General features: G+C 36.9%; 1 protein-coding gene across 1 annotated transcript in view; it reads right to left on the bottom strand.

Moving 5' to 3' along the window:
• The window catches only part of IBTK (inhibitor of Bruton tyrosine kinase), a 43,661-nt gene extending 24,693 nt beyond the window's left edge, over positions 1-18,968 (bottom strand). Inside the window, exons 1-10 of the mRNA XM_015832085.1 lie at positions 18,496-18,968; positions 17,746-17,842; positions 15,605-15,729; positions 14,587-14,697; positions 11,989-12,159; positions 10,022-10,139; positions 8,806-8,986; positions 6,568-6,691; positions 6,036-6,254; positions 462-562 (exon numbers count right to left, since the gene is read on the bottom strand). Coding sequence (XP_015687571.1) covers positions 462-562; positions 6,036-6,254; positions 6,568-6,691; positions 8,806-8,986; positions 10,022-10,139; positions 11,989-12,159; positions 14,587-14,697; positions 15,605-15,729; positions 17,746-17,842; positions 18,496-18,819 — 1,571 coding nt within the window. The 5' untranslated portion in view covers positions 18,820-18,968. The remainder of the gene's footprint in view (positions 1-461; positions 563-6,035; positions 6,255-6,567; positions 6,692-8,805; positions 8,987-10,021; positions 10,140-11,988; positions 12,160-14,586; positions 14,698-15,604; positions 15,730-17,745; positions 17,843-18,495) is intronic.
• Positions 18,969-22,564: the final 3,596 nt, after the last annotated feature.

Here is a 22,564-nt window from a genome sequence, read left to right as displayed (position 1 = left end):
TATGGATTCAACTTTCCATTAAGAACCATTTCCAGTTTGCGTTCTAAACTGTTCTTGTAATCAGGACCAAAACCACAAGGTGACCTGGCTTGCTGTCAGTTTCCTCTCTGGGCTTCTAAATTTTCACCCACAATTTAGCAAAGTGAGGATTTTCTAAAACTTTGCAAGGAACGTAAGAGTAAGAGTAAAGGCAGACGATCATGATTCTTTTTTTTTTCTTTAAGGGTTCTTAGTTCTGAAGGCTACACCCTTTTCCCCCAAGGACACTGCTACCACAGTGATTCTTCATGATGTTGGATTTTATTTACATATTTATTTATTTAAGCAAGATACATTTATTTAGGTATTAAGCACTTGTTAGGTTTAAGCACAAGGCAAGCAGGCTCCGTCTTAGGGCTTCTCTAAGGTCTGCAGCTCACACAGGTTACTTGTTCAGACATAGTGTGCACCTTCCCTCTAACCAGAGTGCAAACATCTTCAGTCCACATTTGTGAACGAGGCAAGGTTCTTGCTTATCTGCACTACGAAATGTCTCTTCAGAATTCTTCAAGTGATATCTCATCTTATGACGCAAACACCGAATACAACTTGAGGAACTTGCTTTTGTGCACGGAGCAGTCGGTATCACAACAGATCCTAATGGATGTAATTTTGTTCTTTTAGATCCCCATCCCTCTCTCTGAGCAAGAGAACGGAGACATTTTTCAATGTTTTAAATTTTAACTTTCAATCTTGCAGCAGAACTGGATGAGGAAATGGAGAAGATTGGCAACTATGCCTGGGGGGGGAAAAAAAAAAAAAAGAACCAGCACAGTTCTCAGCCTAATGGAAGCTGAAATCTGAAAGAAGCTGGAAAAAGCAGGAAAATCAAGAGCAGAGCATTTTGCTTCAGGAATCTATTTTTCCTCGAAGGAAAAGATAAACAAGTAGAGCAAGAAAATTTCATTAGAAAGTTGACATTTATTTGTCTACCTGATACTAGTTAAGCCTTGCCGTCTCTTGTGCTTTTATTTTCTGTGGAAGTAGGATGCGTATCTTATTATTCCTATCACAGGCTACATCCAACATTTGGGATGAGGGTTCTTTATTAACTTCTTAGGAACTAAAAGATACCGTAACAAGCAGTCGCTATTTTAATCACACTAATTGTAGCAAACCACTGCCATCCTGTGGTAAGTCTAGAATACTGCATAAAGCCTGCACCACCTTAGCCTCATATTATTATTCAGATACCACTGAAAATAAATGGGCGGGGAAAGGAAACTTTCAAGTTTAACACACTGAATTTTTTTAAAGGTTTTTCTAATATAAATAATCTTATTGAAAGATTTATTTTCCTTAAATTATTAGGTTTCACTGCATTTTTTTTTTGCCAACCCCCTTAAAATTTTATTATTTTTTACATTTTTAAAAAATAAACCCTCATGACTTCAAAGAAAATATCCTTAATTTGGCAGGAATAAATCGAATAATTTCTAAGATGAGCACTTTACCAGATGAAGAAAATGATGGATCTACTATACTCGTTGCTGCTTTGGAAGTAAAATTTATCACTCAAGACGTTATAAATGCAGCTGATTTTTCAAAACTTTAACATCAAACTCAGTAATGCACAACTTCATCTTTTATCAAATCCAAGAACTATAGGCAGGCTTCACTTAATGACTGCTTGCTTTCAGGCGCTTGGAACTGGCTAGCAGTTGACTGACTGCATTGTCCCATAGTCACAATTGTGATTTACTATATTGTTTGCTGTTTTCTTGCAAAAAACACTCATTGCATATGTTGGTTTCACTTAACAATCATGTGGCTCACTTAATGACCACCCCAACTTACAACCAAAATTCCAGGCCTAATTTTGGTCGTAAATCAAGGACTACCTGTATAATGCCTGGCTAAATAGAAAGAATCCAGTATATCTGGCTTAAGTAGTTGGGGTGGTTAGAGTATTGAATAAATATGCTGCAATTGGTTTTCTTTTGTTTTGTACATACAAGACACATTAACTGGAAGCAAACAGCAAAAGAAAGAAAGAAAGAAAGAAAGAAAGAAAGAAAGAAAGAAAGAAAGAAAGAAAGAAAGAAAGAAAGAAAGAAAGAAAGNTATGGATTCAACTTTCCATTAAGAACCATTTCCAGTTTGCGTTCTAAACTGTTCTTGTAATCAGGACCAAAACCACAAGGTGACCTGGCTTGCTGTCAGTTTCCTCTCTGGGCTTCTAAATTTTCACCCACAATTTAGCAAAGTGAGGATTTTCTAAAACTTTGCAAGGAACGTAAGAGTAAGAGTAAAGGCAGACGATAATGATTCTTTTTTTTTTCTTTAAGGGTTCTTAGTTCTGAAGGCTACACCCTTTTCCCCCAAAGACACTGCTACCACAGTGATTCTTCATGATGTTGGATTTTATTTACATATTTATTTATTTAAGCAAGATACATTTATTTAGGTATTAAGCACTTGTTAGGTTTAAGCACAAGACAAGCAGGCTCCATCTTAGGGCTTCTCTAAGGTCTGCAGCTCACACAGGTTACTTGTTCAGACATAGTGTGCACCTTCCCTCTAACCAGAGTGCAAACATCTTCAGTCCACATTTGTGAACGAGGCAAGGTTCTTGCTTATTTCCCCTACGAAATGTCTCTTCAGAATTCTTCAAGTGATATCTCATCTTATGACGCAAACACCGAATACAACTTGAGGAACTTGCTTTTGTGCACGGAGCAGTCGGTATCACAACAGATCCTAATGGATGTAATTTTGTTCTTTTAGATCCCCATCCCTCTCTCTGAGCAAGAGAACGGAGACATTTTTCAATGTTTTAAATTTTAACTTTCAATCTTGCAGCAGAACTGGATGAGGAAATGGAGAAGTTTGGCAACTATGCCGGGGGGGGGGGGGAAGAACCAGTACAGTTCTCAGCCTAATGGAAGCTGAAATCTGAAAGAAGCTGGAAAAAGCAGGAAAATCAAGAGCAGAGCATTTTGCTTCAGGAATCTATTTTTCCTCGAAGGAAAAGATAAACAAGTAGAGCAAGAAAATGTCATTAGAAAGTTGACATTTATTTGTCTACCTGATACTAGTTAAGCCTTGCCGTCTCTTGTGCTTTTATTTTCTGTGGAAGTAGGATGCGTATCTTATTATTCCTATCATAGGCTACATCCAACATTTGGGATGAGGGTTCTTTATTAACTTCTTAGGAACTAAAAGATACCGTAACAAGCAGTCGCTATTTTAATCACACTAATTGTAGCAAACCACTGCCACCCTGTGGTAAGTCTAGAATACTGCATAAAGCCTGCACCACCTTAGCCTCATATGAGATACCACTGAAAATAAATGGGGGGGGGGGGGGGGAAGGAAACTTTCAAGTTTAACACACTGAATTTTTTAAAAGGTTTTTCTAATATAAATAATCTTATTGAAAGATTTATTTTCCTTAAATTATTAGGTTTCACTAATTTTTTTTTTTGCCAACCCCCTTAAAATTTTATTATTTTTTTACATTTTTAAAAAATAAACCCTCATGACTTCAAAGAAAATATCTTTAATTTGGCAGGAATAAATCGAATAATTTCTAAGATGAGCACTTTACCAGATGAAGAAAATGATGGATCTAACCTTCATCTACTATACTCGTTGCTGCTTTGGAAGTAAAATTTATCACTCAAGACGTTATAAATGCAGCTGATTTTTCAAAACTTTAACATCAAACTCAGTAATGCACAACTTCATCTTTTATCAAATCCAAGGACTATAGGCAGGCTTCACTTAATGACTGCTTATTTTCAGGCGCTTGGAACTGGCTAGCAGTTGACTGACTGCATTGTCCCATAGTCACAATTGTGATTTACTATATTGTTTGCTGTTTTCTTGTAAAAAACACCCATTGCATATGTTGGTTTCACTTAACAATCATGTGGCTCACTTAATGACCACCCCAACTTACAACCAAAATTCCAGGCCTAATTTTGGTCGTAAATCAAGGATTACCTGTATAATGCCTGGCTAAATAGAAAGAATCCAGTATATCTGGCTTAAGTAGTTGGGGTGGTTAGAGTATTGAATAAATATGCTGCAATTGGTTTTCTTTTGTTTTGTACATACAAGACACATTAACTGGAAGCAAACAGCAAAAGAAAGAAAGAAAGAAAGAAAGAAAGAAAGGAAGGAAGGAAGGAAGGAAGGAAGGAAGGAAGGAAGGAAGGAAGGAAGGAAGGAAAAGAGAGAGAGAGAGAGAGAGAGAGAGAGAGAGAGAGAGAGAGAGAGAGAGAGAGAGAGAGAGAGAGAGAGAGAGAGAAAGAAAGAAAGAAAGAAAGAAAGAAAGAAAGAAAGAAAGAAAGAAAGAAAGAAAGAAAGAAAGAAAGAAAGAAAGAAAGAAAGAGCTTTTTCAAGCATACAGCATTACAAGCCCTAACATTTCAACAGCACATTTTCTGGAGCAACAAAGAAAAGAATTAGCAAGTGAAACTTATCAGAAAAAAATTGTGCAGTGCTCATTCATAAAATAACATTTGTTGGAAGTATACTGCTGAAATAACCTATAGCTAATTAAAGAAAATACTTATAGTTAATTATAGTCTAGTTTTCTTACTATATAATTTTCTTTATTTGACATACATTAGAAAACTGCAATTTCAGTAGACTCCTGCACAAATTTTAGTATAATAGCCCAGGATCTGCCTTGCTTTATACATACTAAACAACTATACACACCAACATTTTACACTGGCTATGCATCCAATCCCATAAGTTTGCAGTTGCAGACCAAAATGTCATATATGAAATAGTATGAATGTAATTCTTAATTTACAATAAAAGTGGCAATAAATGCATGGAATGGGCAAGGCAATTAGGCAGATAATTACTTTCTGTAATTATTCTGTAGTATCTATGAGAGTTTCAGAATCAGAGATACATGCATATATTAGAGTGCATATATTAGAGTGCATATCGTGTTTCTTAAAACTATCTCAAAATATTTAGAACCAACCTAAGTATGCTTGGTTAAAAAAAAATCAATCATCTGTACCTTACTTGTAGTTTAGAAGATATGCTGGTTTATGTGATCATGTCAATTGAAGTTTTAGGATTAATGGAGGGGTTTTTTTGTTTTAACTGTTTTGTGTGGTGCTCAGGATTGTTATCCCAATATGGGCAGCTGTATAAGCATTTTAAAAAATACATATTGGTAAAGTAATATCAATTTAACAACAAGCACATATTCCATCAGTTCTTATGGCCACAATTGAGCCCAAAATGTATGTTGCTAAGTGAGAAATTTGTTAAGTGAGTTTTGCCCCATTTTATGACTTTTTTGCCACTATTAGTAAGTGAATCACTGCAGTTGTTAAATTAGCAACATGGCTGTTAAGTGAATCTGGTTTCCCCACTGACTTTGCTTGTCAGGTTGCAAAAGGGGATCACGTGACCTTGGGACGCTGCAACCGTCATGAGTCACGTGTCAAGCATTCAAATGTAAATCATGTGACCATGGGAATACTGCAATGGTCATGAGTGTGAAAAAATGGTCATAAGTCATTTTTTTCAGTGCCGTTGTAACTTGGAACGGTCATTAAGGGAACTGTTGTTAAGTCGAGGATTACCTGTATACATCCATACTATTTCAATACACTAGATGGCACTAACTGGTCAGATAACTTTTGCTGTGCTGTGTAATATTGTCTCGGGGGTCAGCAGTCCCACTTACCTCAGTAAAACTGCCATCGCGATGTGTACTTTTTAAAATTTTGTGTCTGTACACATGAAGTTAAGAAATAACTTTTGAGTGGAATTAAATGTTATCTTTTCACTGAGGGAACTGCTTTTGTTAGGTAAACCTAAGACTGCAATTTGCCACTTTGACTGCAACTTTCTCGTGTGCCCCCCAAAATATTCTCAGGACAGAGAAAGAACAAAGTAGCTTAGAAAGGCAGATAAAATGCTGACTGCAGGGGAAAAGAAAGGGGACGCATTCGTATACTTTTCATTTCATATCCAGGATGTTCATGTTGATGCATATCCAAAAATGATTAAACTTAAGGCTTCAGTTTTGTCAAAAGTAACACATTGGAGTTTAACTGACCTTTCTTTTCTGAAGGTCTGTTCCCATCCATCCATTTTCCCTTAAAAGCTTCACCATCCCGTGTAACAAACATAATTTCATTCCTATTTAGAAAAATATCAGACATATACACTTGGCGGCCATAGATCCACCGGCACTGCTTCATTGAACTGTTGGCAGATTTCCAGCACAACACCTAAACATAACATTAAAAAGGGGGAAAGAAACATAGATCTACATCAGTGGCACTCTCTATCTTCATTCTACATTATTTTGTGTGCTGAGAAAAGTGCTGCTTTCTGCACTTATTATTATTTTCTGTACTGTGGAGTCAGCAGAGCCTATCTTGCTTCAGAAATCTGTCTCTATGATTCTATTGATGCAACTAGATATAATCCTAAACCAATTCAAAAAGGGGGAAAGGGGAGAAAAAAGAGTACAATAAGTATACATATTGGATGCTATCCAGGTGCAGCAATGGAGTGCGGAGAGGAAGAGAAACAACTTACTCTTCCAGCTTGATCCAGTGCAAGAATATAAATCCTCAGCCCTCCATTTTCTTTAAGATGTTGAGGATTCACTCTGTAATCCAAATGTCCTCCGCTTACAAGAACCTTTTTTAGGTTTAGTTGCCTACACAAGGACACAAAAATATTTACGCCGACATAAACAAAAATAACAAGAGAAAAAGAAATCTCACTTTGCAATTTAAAACGTGAACTTTTAAATGGAAGAACTGCAGTGTTGAGTAAACAAAGAGAACATCATACAGCAACCTATCTCACTCCTATAAGAATATCGCATCTGTACCATTATAAGCCAATGTGACATTTTGTCCTATTTTGTTGGCTAACAATTTACACTATCTGCCACATAACTCAATGTCTTTAAAAAAATATTGTGCATCAATAAAAACAACACAAACTATTGATTGTAAGATATTATTTGAAAGAATCACTGAAATACAACAGAAAAATAGGAGAGCAACATTCAAAATTTCCTTACAACTCACAGCAAGAGTTAGAAAGTGCACTGGCTTAAATCCTTATCCTTGGAGACAACTGAAGAGTTAAAATAGTTAAAATCTAGATAAGGCCATTCTGGGTTGAAATATCAGCGCAAACGCAATAAATTATTTTAATAAACCATAATCCTTTCAGCTTTCTTTATACTCAATAAATCAAATTGACTCATTATACGAATTGTATGAATTAAATTGTAAGGATTAATGACAAGAGTGCATGCATAGTTGCTTGGGCACCCAAAAAGAGAAAGCTAAGCATTATTCTTAAGAAAGCATTACAGTTGCAGATTCAAGTAAGCTGGAAAGAATTTGATGATAATGATTCAAATGATGGTCACAATCTAGATAATCAAAATTTGAGAAATCCAAAAATCCATATACTGTAGTATCAAGTTGTAATTTAAAAAGAGGATCATAAATTTGTATTTAAACATTTACAGAATTTCCAATTTTATTTTTACAGTAACCTAAGCGAAACAAAATATAATTTGCATTAGCTACACTATCAGCATTTGGAGTGACACATTGGCAGCTGTACTCCAAAAAACTAGGCCTAGAAAAAAAAAACTATTTTTTACATTGAAGTTTCACTAAAATTAAATACTGTTACATGCAGTTGACAATGCGGGTTTACATTTCCTACAAAAAATTGGTGCAGCATATTCTCCAAGCAGAATTGATCTTATTGGATTAAGTGGTATACTAGCTGGCTGACTGACTGACTGACTGATGGACTAACGAAAGGAAAAAATGAATATACACATATACATTCCATTTGATTGCCTGCACAACACAGACTTCTCTGCAAACAATGCTGCATACTAACTTTCAAATAAATCTCAGTAAGCCCAATATCATTTTGTCACAGCTATGTCACAAGCCAAATAAGGAGAATTTCATGTGTAGTATCAGTAAATAAAAGATAAGTAATTGGAGAGTGTGGGGGTGGTCTCTAGAAAAATGCATCAGGCTGCTTGCCTTCAATGGGTAACTCCACCCACAGCTGTCGCATGTCTACCCAAAACCAATTCAACTTTTGGCCATATAATATTACCCGACCTCTGCAACGGAATTTTGAAACTAAAAGCAGCAGAATGATTTACGATTTATATCTGATTTACATTTTAACTCTAGGCGTATCATCACTCTCTTTTAGTGGGCAAAATTCCATTATTATTACAATATTAATTTGTTGCACTTTAAAAACCATAATGGAATGTCATAAGTGGCTCCAATTTAATTGCTTTAACAGGCTAACACAGGTACTGTTCAGAAAATGTTAAGCTTTTTTTTCCCCCCACTGAAATCCTTTCTCTGGAAAAAATGTACAAAAGTTGGATTTTCTAAAGGATTTCTATGTTTACAAAGTAGATTTGCTTTACCTTGTCTTGTGTTCTTGCAGTGCTATATTAAAAAAAAAAAAGATTGCATCCAGGCCAGTTTTACATGCAGAAGCCCATTTCACACAACTAACACAACAGTCTAGACAAAGACTTGTACAACTATAAGCAAGCAATATTTGCCCTTCCACATGCAACCTTCTGCATCACAACTCAAATAGCCTAGAATTAGATGTCAGCAATATTGGTATGCTCAAAACACAAGATTTTGCAAAAAACAAAAAAACAAAAAACCCACATAGCCTTTCAATCTGTTGACATAGTTAAAAAAAATTCAGGAAGAGAATTTTATAGATTTCTCTGGAAAAAAACAAACCACTCACTTGGAAGCAATCTTCTTGCACTGATAGTCACTAAGCAAATAGATGTCTCCTTTTTCAGTAACACAAACTGTGGCACCATCACTTGCAGTGACAAAGGACATATTGATGTCCTTATGATGTAGAGCAGAGACTTGGCGAGGAGAAGTTACACACTTCTCTCCATTAGGATCTAGCAAGTATCCTACAATGTAAGAGAATACTCTAAATGTCAAGTTTTTCAGAACTAGAATTATTTGGCATTTAAGCACAATTCTTTTCTTATTAAGAAAGGCAGAAATAAGTGTTTCCATTCACCCACTTGCACTTGCCTGGAGGATCAAAATAATAATTTTAAACATATGCCAACATATGAAGCAGCCTTATACTGATTTAGTCCACTGTCCCACCACACTCGGCACTTTTTTTTTTCTGATCGGTAACAATGTTCCAGGATCTTCTTGCCAAAGAACAGATCTTTTGTAATGAACACCACATTAAAAGAGAACACTGGAAACGTTTATGGATTACTGCATGGAAAAGAAGGTCACAAAATCTGTTTATTAAATGAATAATTGCACAACATTCTGCTTAGCATATCACTAAAAGCCAACCTTATAGGGAGGATCCAACTGTAGGAAAACATTTTACAAACAAAACTTTACTCCTAATATGGTTATTATGTATATCTTTACTTGAAGCACATTTATTTGGAAGGGACTTAAAGCTGTATGGTTTCATATGGATTCATAACGCAACCTTTTACCAGTCTAAATCCATTGCTAAACCTACAGATCAAACTCACATACTCTTTCAAGGATCCTTGCAAGTTTTTCTAAAAATTGTACCTATGTTCTCTTATGTAGCTCCTAAACTGATAAATGTTCAAGTTCAGTTTCATTTAATTACACAATTCTGTGTTTTCAACATTAAAGGCATCTACATTCTGGGTATTAAGCTTGGAATTTGATAGAATTAATCCTTCCTTTTGTGAGGGTGGGCAGGAACATTCAATGCATAGGCAAGATAAAGGGCTAGAAAATAACAAAAATCAAATAACTAAGAGAAAAACTACAAATGAAAAATCAACAATTTCCCAAGCCTTGACCATTAACAGCACTACTTTAAGTGCATTTCAACATTGGCATCTCATTAGTGTACAGCAAACAGATTCTAAAGAATATAGCAAAAAATTAAGATATTTCCCCACAAACATCAAGTGGTTTTTATTCCCTCTCACCTAATTGTCCACCATTCAGTCCCATTGTATAGACTGCTTCTTTGGTCCATAATACTGAATGGAATCTCCCTGCAGCCACACCAATCACTGTCCTTCCCTTAAGATTTTTTGCTTGCACCTGTTTAAAAAAGCCCAGAGACATACATACAGGTGTCACAAATCCAATCTGCTTAGCCATGAATCTAAAGAACAGGAAAGCAATAGAGTCCAACAAAGACATTTTAATTCATACATGAAAAAATAAGAACATGTATTATTAAATCAGCCACTGACAGAAGGGATGATGAACACTGCCATAGTGACAGCACAACTCTGGAATTCCCTTCTCAGGGAAAGTTGCCAAGCAATCTCTTTTTAGTTTTATATGTCAGAGAGAAACATTTCTCATCCAGCAGGCTTGGACATCTTTCAATGATCTCAAAGAACTCTTAATTGTTAGAGAGCTTTTCAAGGGCCTGCAATATTCCCTTAGATTGCTACATTTTATTATTGTCATCTGTTTGGCTTATGTTTAGATTAAAAACACCAAGAATGATGTTAATCACAATAAAATGCTTGTTTGATAGAGTTCTCCAAAGCACTCAAAACAGAGACTCAGGACAGCAAAGCCTTCAAAGCAGCTTTCCTGGGCTTTGTGTATTTGCATGCATGCAGTCACTTCATTTTCCTGTCAGAGGCAGTAGAAGTGATGTTTGTGCATGCACACACATGCAAAAGCAATCAGGGAAAACTGCTGTTTGTGCATGCACACACATGCAAAAGCAATCAGGGAAAACTTTGAAGTTAGCCATATCAAGCCTAGCCTTCTGGATGACGATTTAATTTTTTTGATTTAATATTACATGTTTATTCTTCCTTTATTTTTTATTAATTAAAGGCAGTTTACATACCTAATACATACCTGAGCCTTGGTGGTGCAGTGGTTAGAATGCAGTATTGCAGGTTAATTCTGCTGACTGCCGATTGCCAGCAATTTGGCAGTCCGAATCTCACCAGGCTCAAGGTTGACTCAGCCTTCCATCTTTCCAAGGTCAGTAAAAGGAGGACCCAGATTGTTGGGGGCAATAGGTTGACTCTGTAAACCGCTTGGAGAGGGCTGTAAAGCCCTTTGAAGTGGTATATAAGTCTTATTGCTAATGTTCCTTCTTCCTATATTCCCTACAATAACAATCCTGAGAGTGACTGATCCAAAGTTACTCAGATGGTTTACAGGTCTAAAGGAGGACTAATATTCAACCTTCTGCTATCTAACTCGGCACCTTAACCACAACCCCCGTGTCCTGCAGCTACATGATCACCATTTATGATCTTCACAGCCAGCTTCCGACAAGCAATGTCAATGGGAAAGCCAGCAGGAAGTGTAAAGTTGCAAACCCCAGTCACGTAACATCACACTTAAATGACTGCAATGACAATTGCTATCGTAAGTCGGGTATAAGCATGTGACTTTTCATTTTACAACCGTGTTGCTTAGCAATGGGAGTTGCCAGTCCAATGGTGGATGGTAAATGAGGACTACTGTATCTTCTGTCTTTGGGAAGTTGGCCTTTCAGATACGATTTCATAGATTAACATCTAACTGCTGCATTTCATTCTAATTTGTTGTATGTTAAATTTTAATTCTGGATTTTATATGCTTATATTGTGAAAGAACAGTTTAATAATCCTTTTACAAACAGGCTTTGTGAACTGCCTAGAATTTTTGAAATGGAACAGAACATAAATACTGTAAAATAAATATCACACAATACTACTGCTTGCACTGCATCTGATATACGAATGTGCATATATGTGCTTTTGAATTGTAAGGATTGAGATGGGCAGCTATAGAAATTGAGATAGATGGATGGATGGATGGATGGATGGTAGAGTATGTTCAGGCTAACAAGGTGAGCACACTTCATGCATGAACATACAAATGTATAGGCACATATAAAGCACCTTCTTAGTAAGGAGGTTAATTTTACCTGTCTGGGAACACTGCAGTTAGGAAGAGGAGGATGTATACCAAGTTGATGAAAAGTATTGATGCCAAAGGCATAGAGGCACCCATCTTCTGTTAGTACAAGCGTATGATCTTTAGCTGCTGCCACTTGAGAACACTGATGAGCCACCAAGCTTTCTACCAGTCTAGGAATCTAAGACAGATGAAGAAAATGTCACCTTCAATGTTTCAAGCCACATCCCTGTCTCTTATTAGAAGGTTCATTATCAAGACCTCAAGCAAAATCACCGTCAAAGGGATTATTTTATGTGTTTATACTCATCCTTTGTCTTCTAAGACACCTAGTAATAATACTGTTATTACGATACAAGTTTTTTGTGGAGAAAAGAAAGATCTCTTAATGTACTACAAAGCTCTGTTGCTTTTCCTGCAATAATATAACACTGGAGACTGACTAAATAAAAGTCCCAATAGTGTTTTCATTATATCCCAATAAATTTGTTAATTTTAAAGTATAAAATTCTGTTTTGCTGAAAGGTTCTTGTCCATGACTACCTCTCAAAACATTATCCAAGATTATTCTTTAATTTATGTTCGCTACCAGGTACAGTTGCAAGAAAAAGTATGTGAACCCCTTGGGATAACGCGGAGTTTTGCATGAATTGGTCATAAAATGTGCTCTGAACGTCATCTAAGTCACAACAATAGAAAAACACAGTCTGCTGAAAATAATAATACACAAACATTACATGTTGTCATGGTTTAATTGAACATAACATGTAAACATTCACAGAGCAGGGAGGAAAAAGTATGTGAGCCCCTAGCCTAATGACGTCTCCAAGAGCTAATTGGAGCCAGGAGGGAGCCAACCTTGACTCCAATCAGTGTGATGATATTGGATGTGTTGCTGACAACTGTCCTGCCCGTTAAAAACACACACCTGTTATGGGTTTACTGGTTTCAAGAAGCACTGTCTGATGTGAACCATGCCTCGCAGAAAAGAGCTCTCAGAAGACCTACGATCAAGAATTTTTGACTTGCATGAAGCTGGAAAGGGTTACAAAAGTATCTCCAAACGCCTTGATGTTCATGTGTCCACGGTAAGACAGACTGTCTACAAATGGAGAAAGTTTAGCACTGTTGCTACTCTCCCTGGGCATGGTCGTCCTGTAAAAATGACTGCAAGAGCACAGCGTAGAATGCTTCTTGAGGTAAAGAAGAATCCTAGAGTGTCAGATAAAGACCTACAGAAATCTCTGGCACATGCTAACATTTTTGTTGACACATCTACAATAAGGAAAACATTAAACACGAATGGAGTACATGGGAGGACATTACGGAGGAAGCCATTGCTTTCCCAAAAAAATATTGCAGCACGTTTGAAGTTTGCGAAAGAGCACCTGGATGTTCCACAGCACTACTGGCAAAATATACTGTGGACAGATGAAACCAAAATTGAGTTGTTTGGGAAAAACACACAAAACTATGTGTGGAGAAAAAAAGGCACAGCACACCAACATCAAAACCTCATCCCCACTGTAAAACATGGCGGAGGGAGCATCATGGTTTGGGGCTGCTTTGCTGCCTCAGGGCCTGGACGGATTGTTGTCATTGATGGGAAAATGAATTCCAGAGTTTATCAAGACATTTTGCAGGAAAACATACGACCATCTGTCCGCCAACTGAAGCTCCGCAGAGGATGGGTGATGCAACAGGACAATGACCCAAAGCATACAAGTAATTCAACAAAACAATGGCTTCAACAGCACAGAATACGCCTTCTGGAGTGGCCCAGTCAGAGTCCTGACCTCAACCCGATTGAAATGTTGTGGCATGACCTTAAGAGAGCGATTCACACCAGNTCCCTGCTCTGTGAATGTTTACATGTTATGTTCAATTAAACCATGGCAACATGTAATGTTTGTGTATTATTATTTTCAGCAGACTGTGTTTTTCTATTGTTGTGACTTAGATGACGTTCAGAGCACATTTTATGACCAATTCATGCAAAACTCCGCGTTATCCCAAGGGGTTCACATACTTTTTCTTGCAACTGTAGTTTGAGAACTCGTTAATAATGAAAGCAACGTATTATTTATGGAGTCAACTACCAACACAACCTTTAACTACAGATCAAAATAATTCAATATGGCCTCTCCATTAAAATTAGAATTACAGCATCCCCTAATTTCAAGAAGTATATATGTAAGAATATGCATGTGTATATATATTTGCTTGGTATGCTGTGTGTCTGTGTACATAAGCAGTTCAAAGCATAAGAATGGTATTTTAATATTATAAGACTACCTTATACCCTCCAACTACACTGGACTGTTTCCATCATCATTTCCATTATTCCATTATGGAATAAAAGTTAGTATCTGATGGCTCTCAAGCTGTGGATAATGGCGGAGTAATATCTGTGTACATGGCTATGCAATCAGAATTATAGTATTTGTATTTAAAGCAGACTATATTAAACAAACATGTTTTTCAATATCTGCAACTCTTTAAGAAGAGCCATTTTTAAAAAAAGAAATCAGGTCCTACTATGGATATAGCTTAGTGGATCTGAGAATCAATTATTTTTTCACAATCTAAAGTATTAGTTTTAAAATACCAAGCAAGTCTGTTCGTCACCATGCCCCAAGCGACCTCCTTGACCATGCCCACAGGTGTAAACCTGTCCTTTCTGGGAAAGGAACACAGAATGAAATTTGCAGAGTACCACCTAAGGAAAGAGAGATTTTTTTAAAAAAAACTGTAAGAACTTGAACTTCATCTAGCTAACTTTTTCAAAGTAAGTTGATATTTAAATCATTTACTTTGTAATAATACGGAAAGAAATCATGCTTCAATTTGATTTTCAATATATATATATATACTAAACACATTTAAATAAACTGCACATTTACATTTATAATACTGGATGCCTACACAAAGAACCACTTACTATCTTGACTGTATCATAAGAAAAACATATACTTTGAAAACAATTGTCTTATTTCTAATATTTTTAAATGAGTTTTAAAAACAACAAAAATTATCAAGATAAAGCATAACTTTATGCATGATTTTATGCATGTAGGTCATTTCCTACATATCCACCTAAGGAAGGGTGGGCTGTGGCCTTTTCTGGCTATATTCCATGCCAAACCTGGCTCCTACAGATAACCAAGGAGATGTGGAACATTGGGAGTGATAAGGGACGAGATGCCACCTCCTTCCTGGAGGTATGTGCTCTCTTGAAGAAGCCCTCTCTCAGTTGAAGCATGCTGAACAACTATTGCCTAGTCTCCATCCTTCTCTTTGAAAAGAAGGTTGTGAAGAGAGTAGGGAAGACCACAGAGGAAGGAGTGACATCAAAGTACTAAAAATTATTTTTAGCTAAGGATTTTAGGATAGGACTGGATCAGAAACTAAAATATTTATGAAATCAGAAAGAAAACTGGTTTAGCCACAGATGTATAATAAGGAACATGGGCCAAAAGAATATCACAGCTCTTTTCAAATATACCTGTTAAGAAGAAAGGGAGCTGCTACATTAAGAACTCCTCCCAACCTCTATGGTCAGTCAAGTGTTAACCACTGCCACCACCCTAATTTCCCACCTTGCAATACTTTCCCACAATGCCTACCTGTTTAATATAAATCCCATTTCGAGGAAAGAGATCCACCAACTCAGGATGATGTCTACTCTGCTGACCACCATGGCCTAAAGTAAAATTGATGTTGATTCCCCAAGTGTAGACATCTGTGGGATCTAAAGTAAAATGGTAAGTTCTTAACTGCAGTATATCATTTGATGTATAGATGAACTGCATTTATTTTTTTGTCTGCTTATGAATGCTTTTCATATATTTCCAAAATAAAATTTAAAAATATTAACGTACATTACTCTATTATTACAACAAAATTATATACCCAAGAATTTGCATAACCAAAATTAATACCATCTTTAAAAAACAGACATATTCAGTATGCAACCAGACATATAATTCTGAGCTGAATCAGACATTATTCGTAACAGCAAGTGTTGTATTTTCAATTTTTATATTATACTAGATGACAACCCATGCCCTGTTGGGTCATCACTTCAGAGACATTTCCTTGCCTGAACAGAGAAACTCAGTGATCAAGGACAGGAAAAAAAAAATCAGTGAGAGCAAGAGCAGACTACCTGCCTGCTTCCCCATTGAGTTTCCTTGTGGGAATCCGGCAGGGAGCATCAGAGATCTCCCTTACTTCCTCTTTCCCACTTCCCTTCTCTTTCCAACAGGCAGGTAAGTGACTGCTGGAGGGGAGGGAGCAAGGGATTGCAAGACTGGCTGGGAAACTGTCACGGAACACTGAAAATGAAGATCACGTGGCCACTGCAACAGTGCAACAGCAGCCAGTAGCAATGAAGCAGGCCCAACTTTTCTTCCCTCAGGAATCATATATATCTCCAGATTCTGGATATATTCTGTAAGTCCATTTGAGGTACCTTGGTTCAAAAGGTATTGCCTATGATGCACCACTTTGTTTGGTTAAAGGACATAACAACAAGAGTTTTAGTAAATTATAGATACAAGTACATTTTACCTTACAAGTATATTTTGTAAAATATGTTCCTAAAGGCAAACTGGTACTATAGTTGATACCAAAGCTGATACTTACTTTTTTATTACAAAACAGAACTTTAAAAAAAACAGTGTTTTGGAGGAAAAGGCAATTTATTTAAAAATAACATACTTTACAAAGAAAATAAGTTGAACATACAAGTTCAGAAGAACGAATCAGTACTTACTAGCTGATGTATGTAAAAGAGTAGTAAAGGTAGTAGTTGTTGCTATCATTAGATAAAGTCTATGGATTATTCCAGTGGTGGTGAACCTATGGCACGGGTGCCAGAGGCGGCACTCAGAGCCCTCTCTGTGGGCACACGCACCATCGTCCCAGTCCAGGCCTTCAGCTGGGTTTTATAAAACCTTTTCACTTTAGGCCTCCACCGCCATGTACAAAAAAAAAAGGTTCAATCAATCAGTCAATTTCAACTTCTCGCGGGAAAAAAAAAATCTTGCAAAGTTGGAATTGATTGATTGAACTTTTTAGTCCCACCCAGTCTGCCGTTACCACTGCAGCCATGCCCAGCCAATGGGCCACACCTAACCAATGGGCCACGCCCACCTGGCACCCGACGATGCATAAGTGGGTTTTGGGTTGCAGTTTGGGCACTCGGTCTCTAAAAGGTTCGCCATCACTGGATTATTCCATTTTTTAAAGAAAAGAATGTAATTTATGAATTTAAAAAGGTACAAAAATGCAGATTCAATATGCTAAGGTAAATTAGCATAAGATGACTTTAAGAGAGTAGATTATAACCTCACCCTTTTTAATAGCAGCAGTAATATATACACATGATGGCCCAAAACAGATGATTTAACAATACCCTCAGGTTGAAATAGTCAATCACAGCTGCTTTAGGATAAAAGGAAGATTACCTTTGGGCTCAAGCAGAGTAAACACTAATCACTGGCCTCCCTGGTTTTCTGATTGACACCTACCCACCATAATGGATTGAAAATGGACAAGTTAAAGTACCTAACAGTGCCCGCAGATTCTAAGAATTGTTTTTAAGACTAAATATATCAAGGAAGATATTCAATATCTAATGGATTATTATATCCAAGAGGTATTCTTAACAATTTTTAATATACTCACTGACTATATTCCCACCATCCAGAAAACAATTGTGTGTATGTTTAAGTGCATAACAAGTCTCAGTATAATGACCAACCTGTATTCTTGAAGGTAACGAAGGCTGGCCTGTCTTTCATAACTAGATCCAAAGCAGACAAGCCTTCTTTATCCTGAGCATACAAGTTCACACCATGCTGAAAGCCAGGGGGAAATAAATGAAAAAAATGAGACACTGCATTAAAAATGAGTCACTGCACATAATACACAAATAAAATAATGTACAAACCCAATACCCAAGCTGTGATGTCAGGCTAAACATTCCCAAACCTTGTTAAATGCAGAAATAATTTTTGACCTACTACTACTACTACTACTTTCTTCATTTTTGCATTCACACATTGTCTTTCGTTTTCTTTCACTTTCTCTGGCAAGTTAAATTCAATTACTGCACCCATAAAATAGGGATATTTAATAAAGCAGCTACCAAATGCAGTCTACATAACACAATCTAGAAGTACTCTCTAGTTTAAAGCCATTTTAATAGACAAAAGAGGCAAATCTGAATGTGTTATTATCTCATATATTTCTCTACTTGATTGAGAAATAAATTTCTTTCCAATTATTTTTAATTTGTCAACATTTGTGGGTGGGTGGCCTTTTTGCTTAAATATTTTGTCAAAAGACTAATCTAGTTAGACTTTATTTAGCACTTCAGCAAACAGGTAAAAGCTAGGTGTAAATAAAAGAAATATTAACCAGGACCTGTTTATACAAAATTTTCTTTTGCCCACTATTTTGATTTCAGGTTTGGCACAGATTCGTAATGTTAATAAAAGTTGTGAAATACCTTTAGTAATGACCATGCACAATCTATGTGACCATAGAAAATGCCACGATGCAAAGCTGTCCATCCCGACTCCTTGTCTTTTGCCAACAAATCCACTCCGTTTGTTTCTGCCAGCCAGTCTAGCACTCCTTTTTTACCACAGGAGGAGGCAATATGGAGGGCATTCCTGCCAAACATATCCTTGCTTGTTGCGGCATTATAGCAGTGAGAAGTGAGGAAGGCTTTGATCTGACCTTCACTTCCCTGGGTCACTACGGACACAATATCTAAAGCATGCTGTAATGAACGACACTTTGAGGTACAATCAGGCACCAGAGAACTCATCTTTTCCCCACTGAACTGTTCATTTATGCAAGACAAGGCCCTGCAAATTCTCCCTTTGTTCTTTCTTCACAAAAAGTTCATGATTTCCACCTTTCGGGCAGCTTCCATGGGAATCTTTGTGCTATTAAGGCTTGATACTTAAAAAAATAAATAACTTTACCAATATAAATTCAGAGTTCATTTCCTCGGTTTTAATCTACAAAATATATTATTACTGTCCAGAAAAAATATAATTCCAAAAAGCAACAAATGGAGGGGGGAGGAGGGCTCCCCCTCCACTCCGTCTAGTTCTTTCAGATAGCCATAATTGCAAGAGAGACCTGTAAGAAGAAGAGTAGAAAAAGAAACAGATTAGATTATCTAACATAGTAGAATTGCAGTTTCTTTCTTCTTTCAGAAAAAAAAGCAACTTTTCCAAACCAAATATCTCCCCCCCCCCATAGCATTCATCCACATTCTATCCAAAGCTTGGAAAAAGACCCAGGTTTTGAGAGCTCATTTAAGGGGGTATGCACGCAAAAATATGAAATTGATGGAACATTTTTCCAGGGGGCAAGTGCTGTGACAGAGAAGGCCTACTTTATTTGTCCCATCAGGTGATACTGTTTAATAAGGGGACCTGAAGTAGGCCGACTTTACCTGATCACAGAGTATGGGCAGAAACACATGGCTCCTCAAATAATAAATTTGGCAGAAGGGAACTGCACCCAAGAGGATGGATACACCTGAATAAATGATCCTGACAATTATTGTCATGATGAGACTTCAGTACCTGGATGCAGTCTTAATTCCGAGAACAGCGTTAATAGTGGTATTGTAATACTCACTTGTTGAGATCCAACAAAGTAAATGTTATACATGATATGCATAGTGCTTAATCTCAGAGGATACGTTTTCTTTTTTAATATGATTTCTTTTTAAATAGAAATTATGTCTCCTTTTAAGAGAGTATTGATTTAAATTTTGTGTAAAATATATACTCTGTATATTTGCAGATAAACCCATCTGCAAATAAGCTGACTCTTAAAAGTTTTAATTAAAATATTATGAAAAATGTGGCACCTACAGATAATACAACCCTCAACATTTTCATATATTTTAATTTTCATAATTGACATCCACTATGGGTGCATTTTTCATAGTATTTTGATTAAAAATTTGAGGGTCTGCCTATTTGCAGATGGGTTTATCCCCGAGTACATTCATGTGGGTACTTTTAAAACGTATTACCATATATATAAGAAGTTCTTGTTTAAGGATGGCATTTAGTGTCATGTTTGGCTGATTGATAAATAAACTTAAAGTGACAGTTGTAGCAGTCCCAGACGCCACTGTTAGGCAAATCCCAATGGTCACAGCATCCTTGGGTCATGCGATCACCATCTGCACCTTCTGACAGCGTCCCCCTTGACTTTGCTTATTGAAAGATGGCAGCAAAGGTTGCAAATGGCGATCTATAACAGAATGCTGCAGTGTAATAACTGCAAATCAAATCTCAATCACATGACCATGGAGATGCTGTGACACTGCAAGTATAAGGACCCATTATAAATCTCTCTCATGCAGCACATCATACCTCTGAAATGAATAAGTGATAGTTCCACAACTTGTATTTGCAGATAAACCAATCTACAGATAAGCCAAACTCCATTTTGGGGGTGTATTTCAGTATTTAAACTTAGCTCAACCATGAATATATTCAGTGTCTTTATGTTGATTTTAAAATAAATAAAATAATATGTTCAAACATCAGCTTTTTAACATATCATGAGGTAAATTTTATAAGCAAGGATCTCTTTTAAGGGGATAGGGCAGTGGTGGTGAACCTGTGGCACTCGGAGCCATCTCTGTGGGCACACGTGCCGTTGCCCCAGCCTCGCCTCCCCCGTGACCCCCTCTCCAGTAGCCCCCCTGAAGGAGAGTCACCCCTGAGCATGGCCCACGCGGAGCAGCGCAGCCAAGGACATGGCAGCCAGGCAGCGTAGACAAGACTCTGCCCTCACACCCCATTGTGCACAGCTGATGCTGCAGGGCGCGGGCAGAGGGCGTGACCGCCATAGTGCTGCTGGGCTGCCTGGGCGATCTGCGGTGGGCCCTGGAGGCGGTGAGTGGCCCTGTGGGAAGGCGGGGCGCGGGATGGTGGGGTGGAGCGGGGGCGGGACAGGGGTGAAGCGGGGGCAGTTTTTGGGCACTCAGTCTCTAAAAGGTTTGCCATCACTGGGATAGGGCCACAGGAATGGCAATACACTTAATTCTATCCATGCTGTAAGTACAATAATGTGTTTATTCTAATAAACATTACAGTACACTGTGACCCTCAAAGCATAATGTATTCTAACCTCATAGATTTCAGATATACGCCATTCAAAATATCAGCAACTATACTATGCAATACAATATAAACAAATATCCAACTTCTCCTCTCTGGATATCAGATGCTTGCAAACAATAGAGAACAGAGAATGTCACAGAACAAAGAAACCTGCAACAAATCTCATGACTGATTATTTAAAATGATTCAAGGAAAAAATACCAAAGTAGCTTGCAACAATGCAAGTGCCTCTGTGTGTACCGGAAACCTCTCAGAACACTGAATTAATTATTCAATAAAGTAATTATTGGTGCAATGGCTTATGTACTTTAAAACCTTATACAATTCTAGTCTATAATATCCTTGCAGCAGGTATTCCATAGCAACTCTTTTCTTCAAGACAGCTTATCCTCAGGATTTGAGGGAACAGGCTTGCCCAACTCAGATTAGAACTAGATGCCAACGCCACAAGTTACAACTTTCCAAATATGAACTTCACAACTCCTTTTAGAAAAGTGACATCAATCTCCGATTCCATAGCAGTGCAGAATTATTAAGTCATATATTTTATGGGGGGGGGGAACAAAATCACAATCAAGATTCTCTAAAGCTATGTGGTTAACTGTTAGCAGATGGGCAGATTTAAAAAATGTAGAAAAAAATGAAGCAATACATTTTTTATTTTAAAAATAATCAAAGCTTAGCTGCACATTGTATCTGAGATGGCAGTTGAAGCAAGTAAACAGTTTTAGACATACACGTACACTATTGAAAAAATTCACTTTAGATAAGAATGCAATTTGAAGCCTTCACAGCACAGTATTACTGGTCTCTAATTTCTCATTATTTTATTTTGCTACAGAACATTTAGATTCATTCACTTTTAAATCATTAAGATTTTATTGTAAATTAATTCTATTGGAAAATTTAACTGTATCTTTTTTCCATTTTAAATAAGAAATATATATAGGGATTTATTTTAAGGTTGGAGACAAAGTAACTAACGGGAAAATATATTTAGGCCTCCAAATAAATAAATGTTATACTAGTTTGCTCTGCTCTGAAATAACTAGTATTGTAAAAACATTAACTCAATTATGAAACTCAGTTAAGAGCATTTTGTAAGGGATAGTTATGACTCAGGAAAAAAAACAAGGAGGAGCAAAGGACAAAATTCACAGTTAAGCAATCAAAATGTCACAAAACAATGAACAAACGTTGATATTTTCCTGAACTTTTATGAAAGGAGAGAAAATAAGAAAAAGCTCGCAAATTTCATCATCTGAGCATTTAATCACAGTAAAGTCAGGGCTAGAAGAGAAAAATAAGAAACTACTGTGTGAAACTTTTCTCTTCACAAATGCAGACAGGCCACCATGCTATTTACATGCCACTCTCATCAGTTCATCTCCATCTTTTTATTTAAAATGATAA

Source organism: Protobothrops mucrosquamatus, unplaced genomic scaffold (genome assembly GCF_001527695.2).
Source record: "Protobothrops mucrosquamatus isolate PMUCROS unplaced genomic scaffold, P.Mucros_1.0 scaffold_300, whole genome shotgun sequence".
NCBI lineage: Eukaryota > Metazoa > Chordata > Lepidosauria > Squamata > Viperidae > Protobothrops > Protobothrops mucrosquamatus.
The sequence above is the reverse complement of the archived record's forward strand: the minus strand, read 5'-3'. Positions and strand labels throughout refer to the sequence as shown.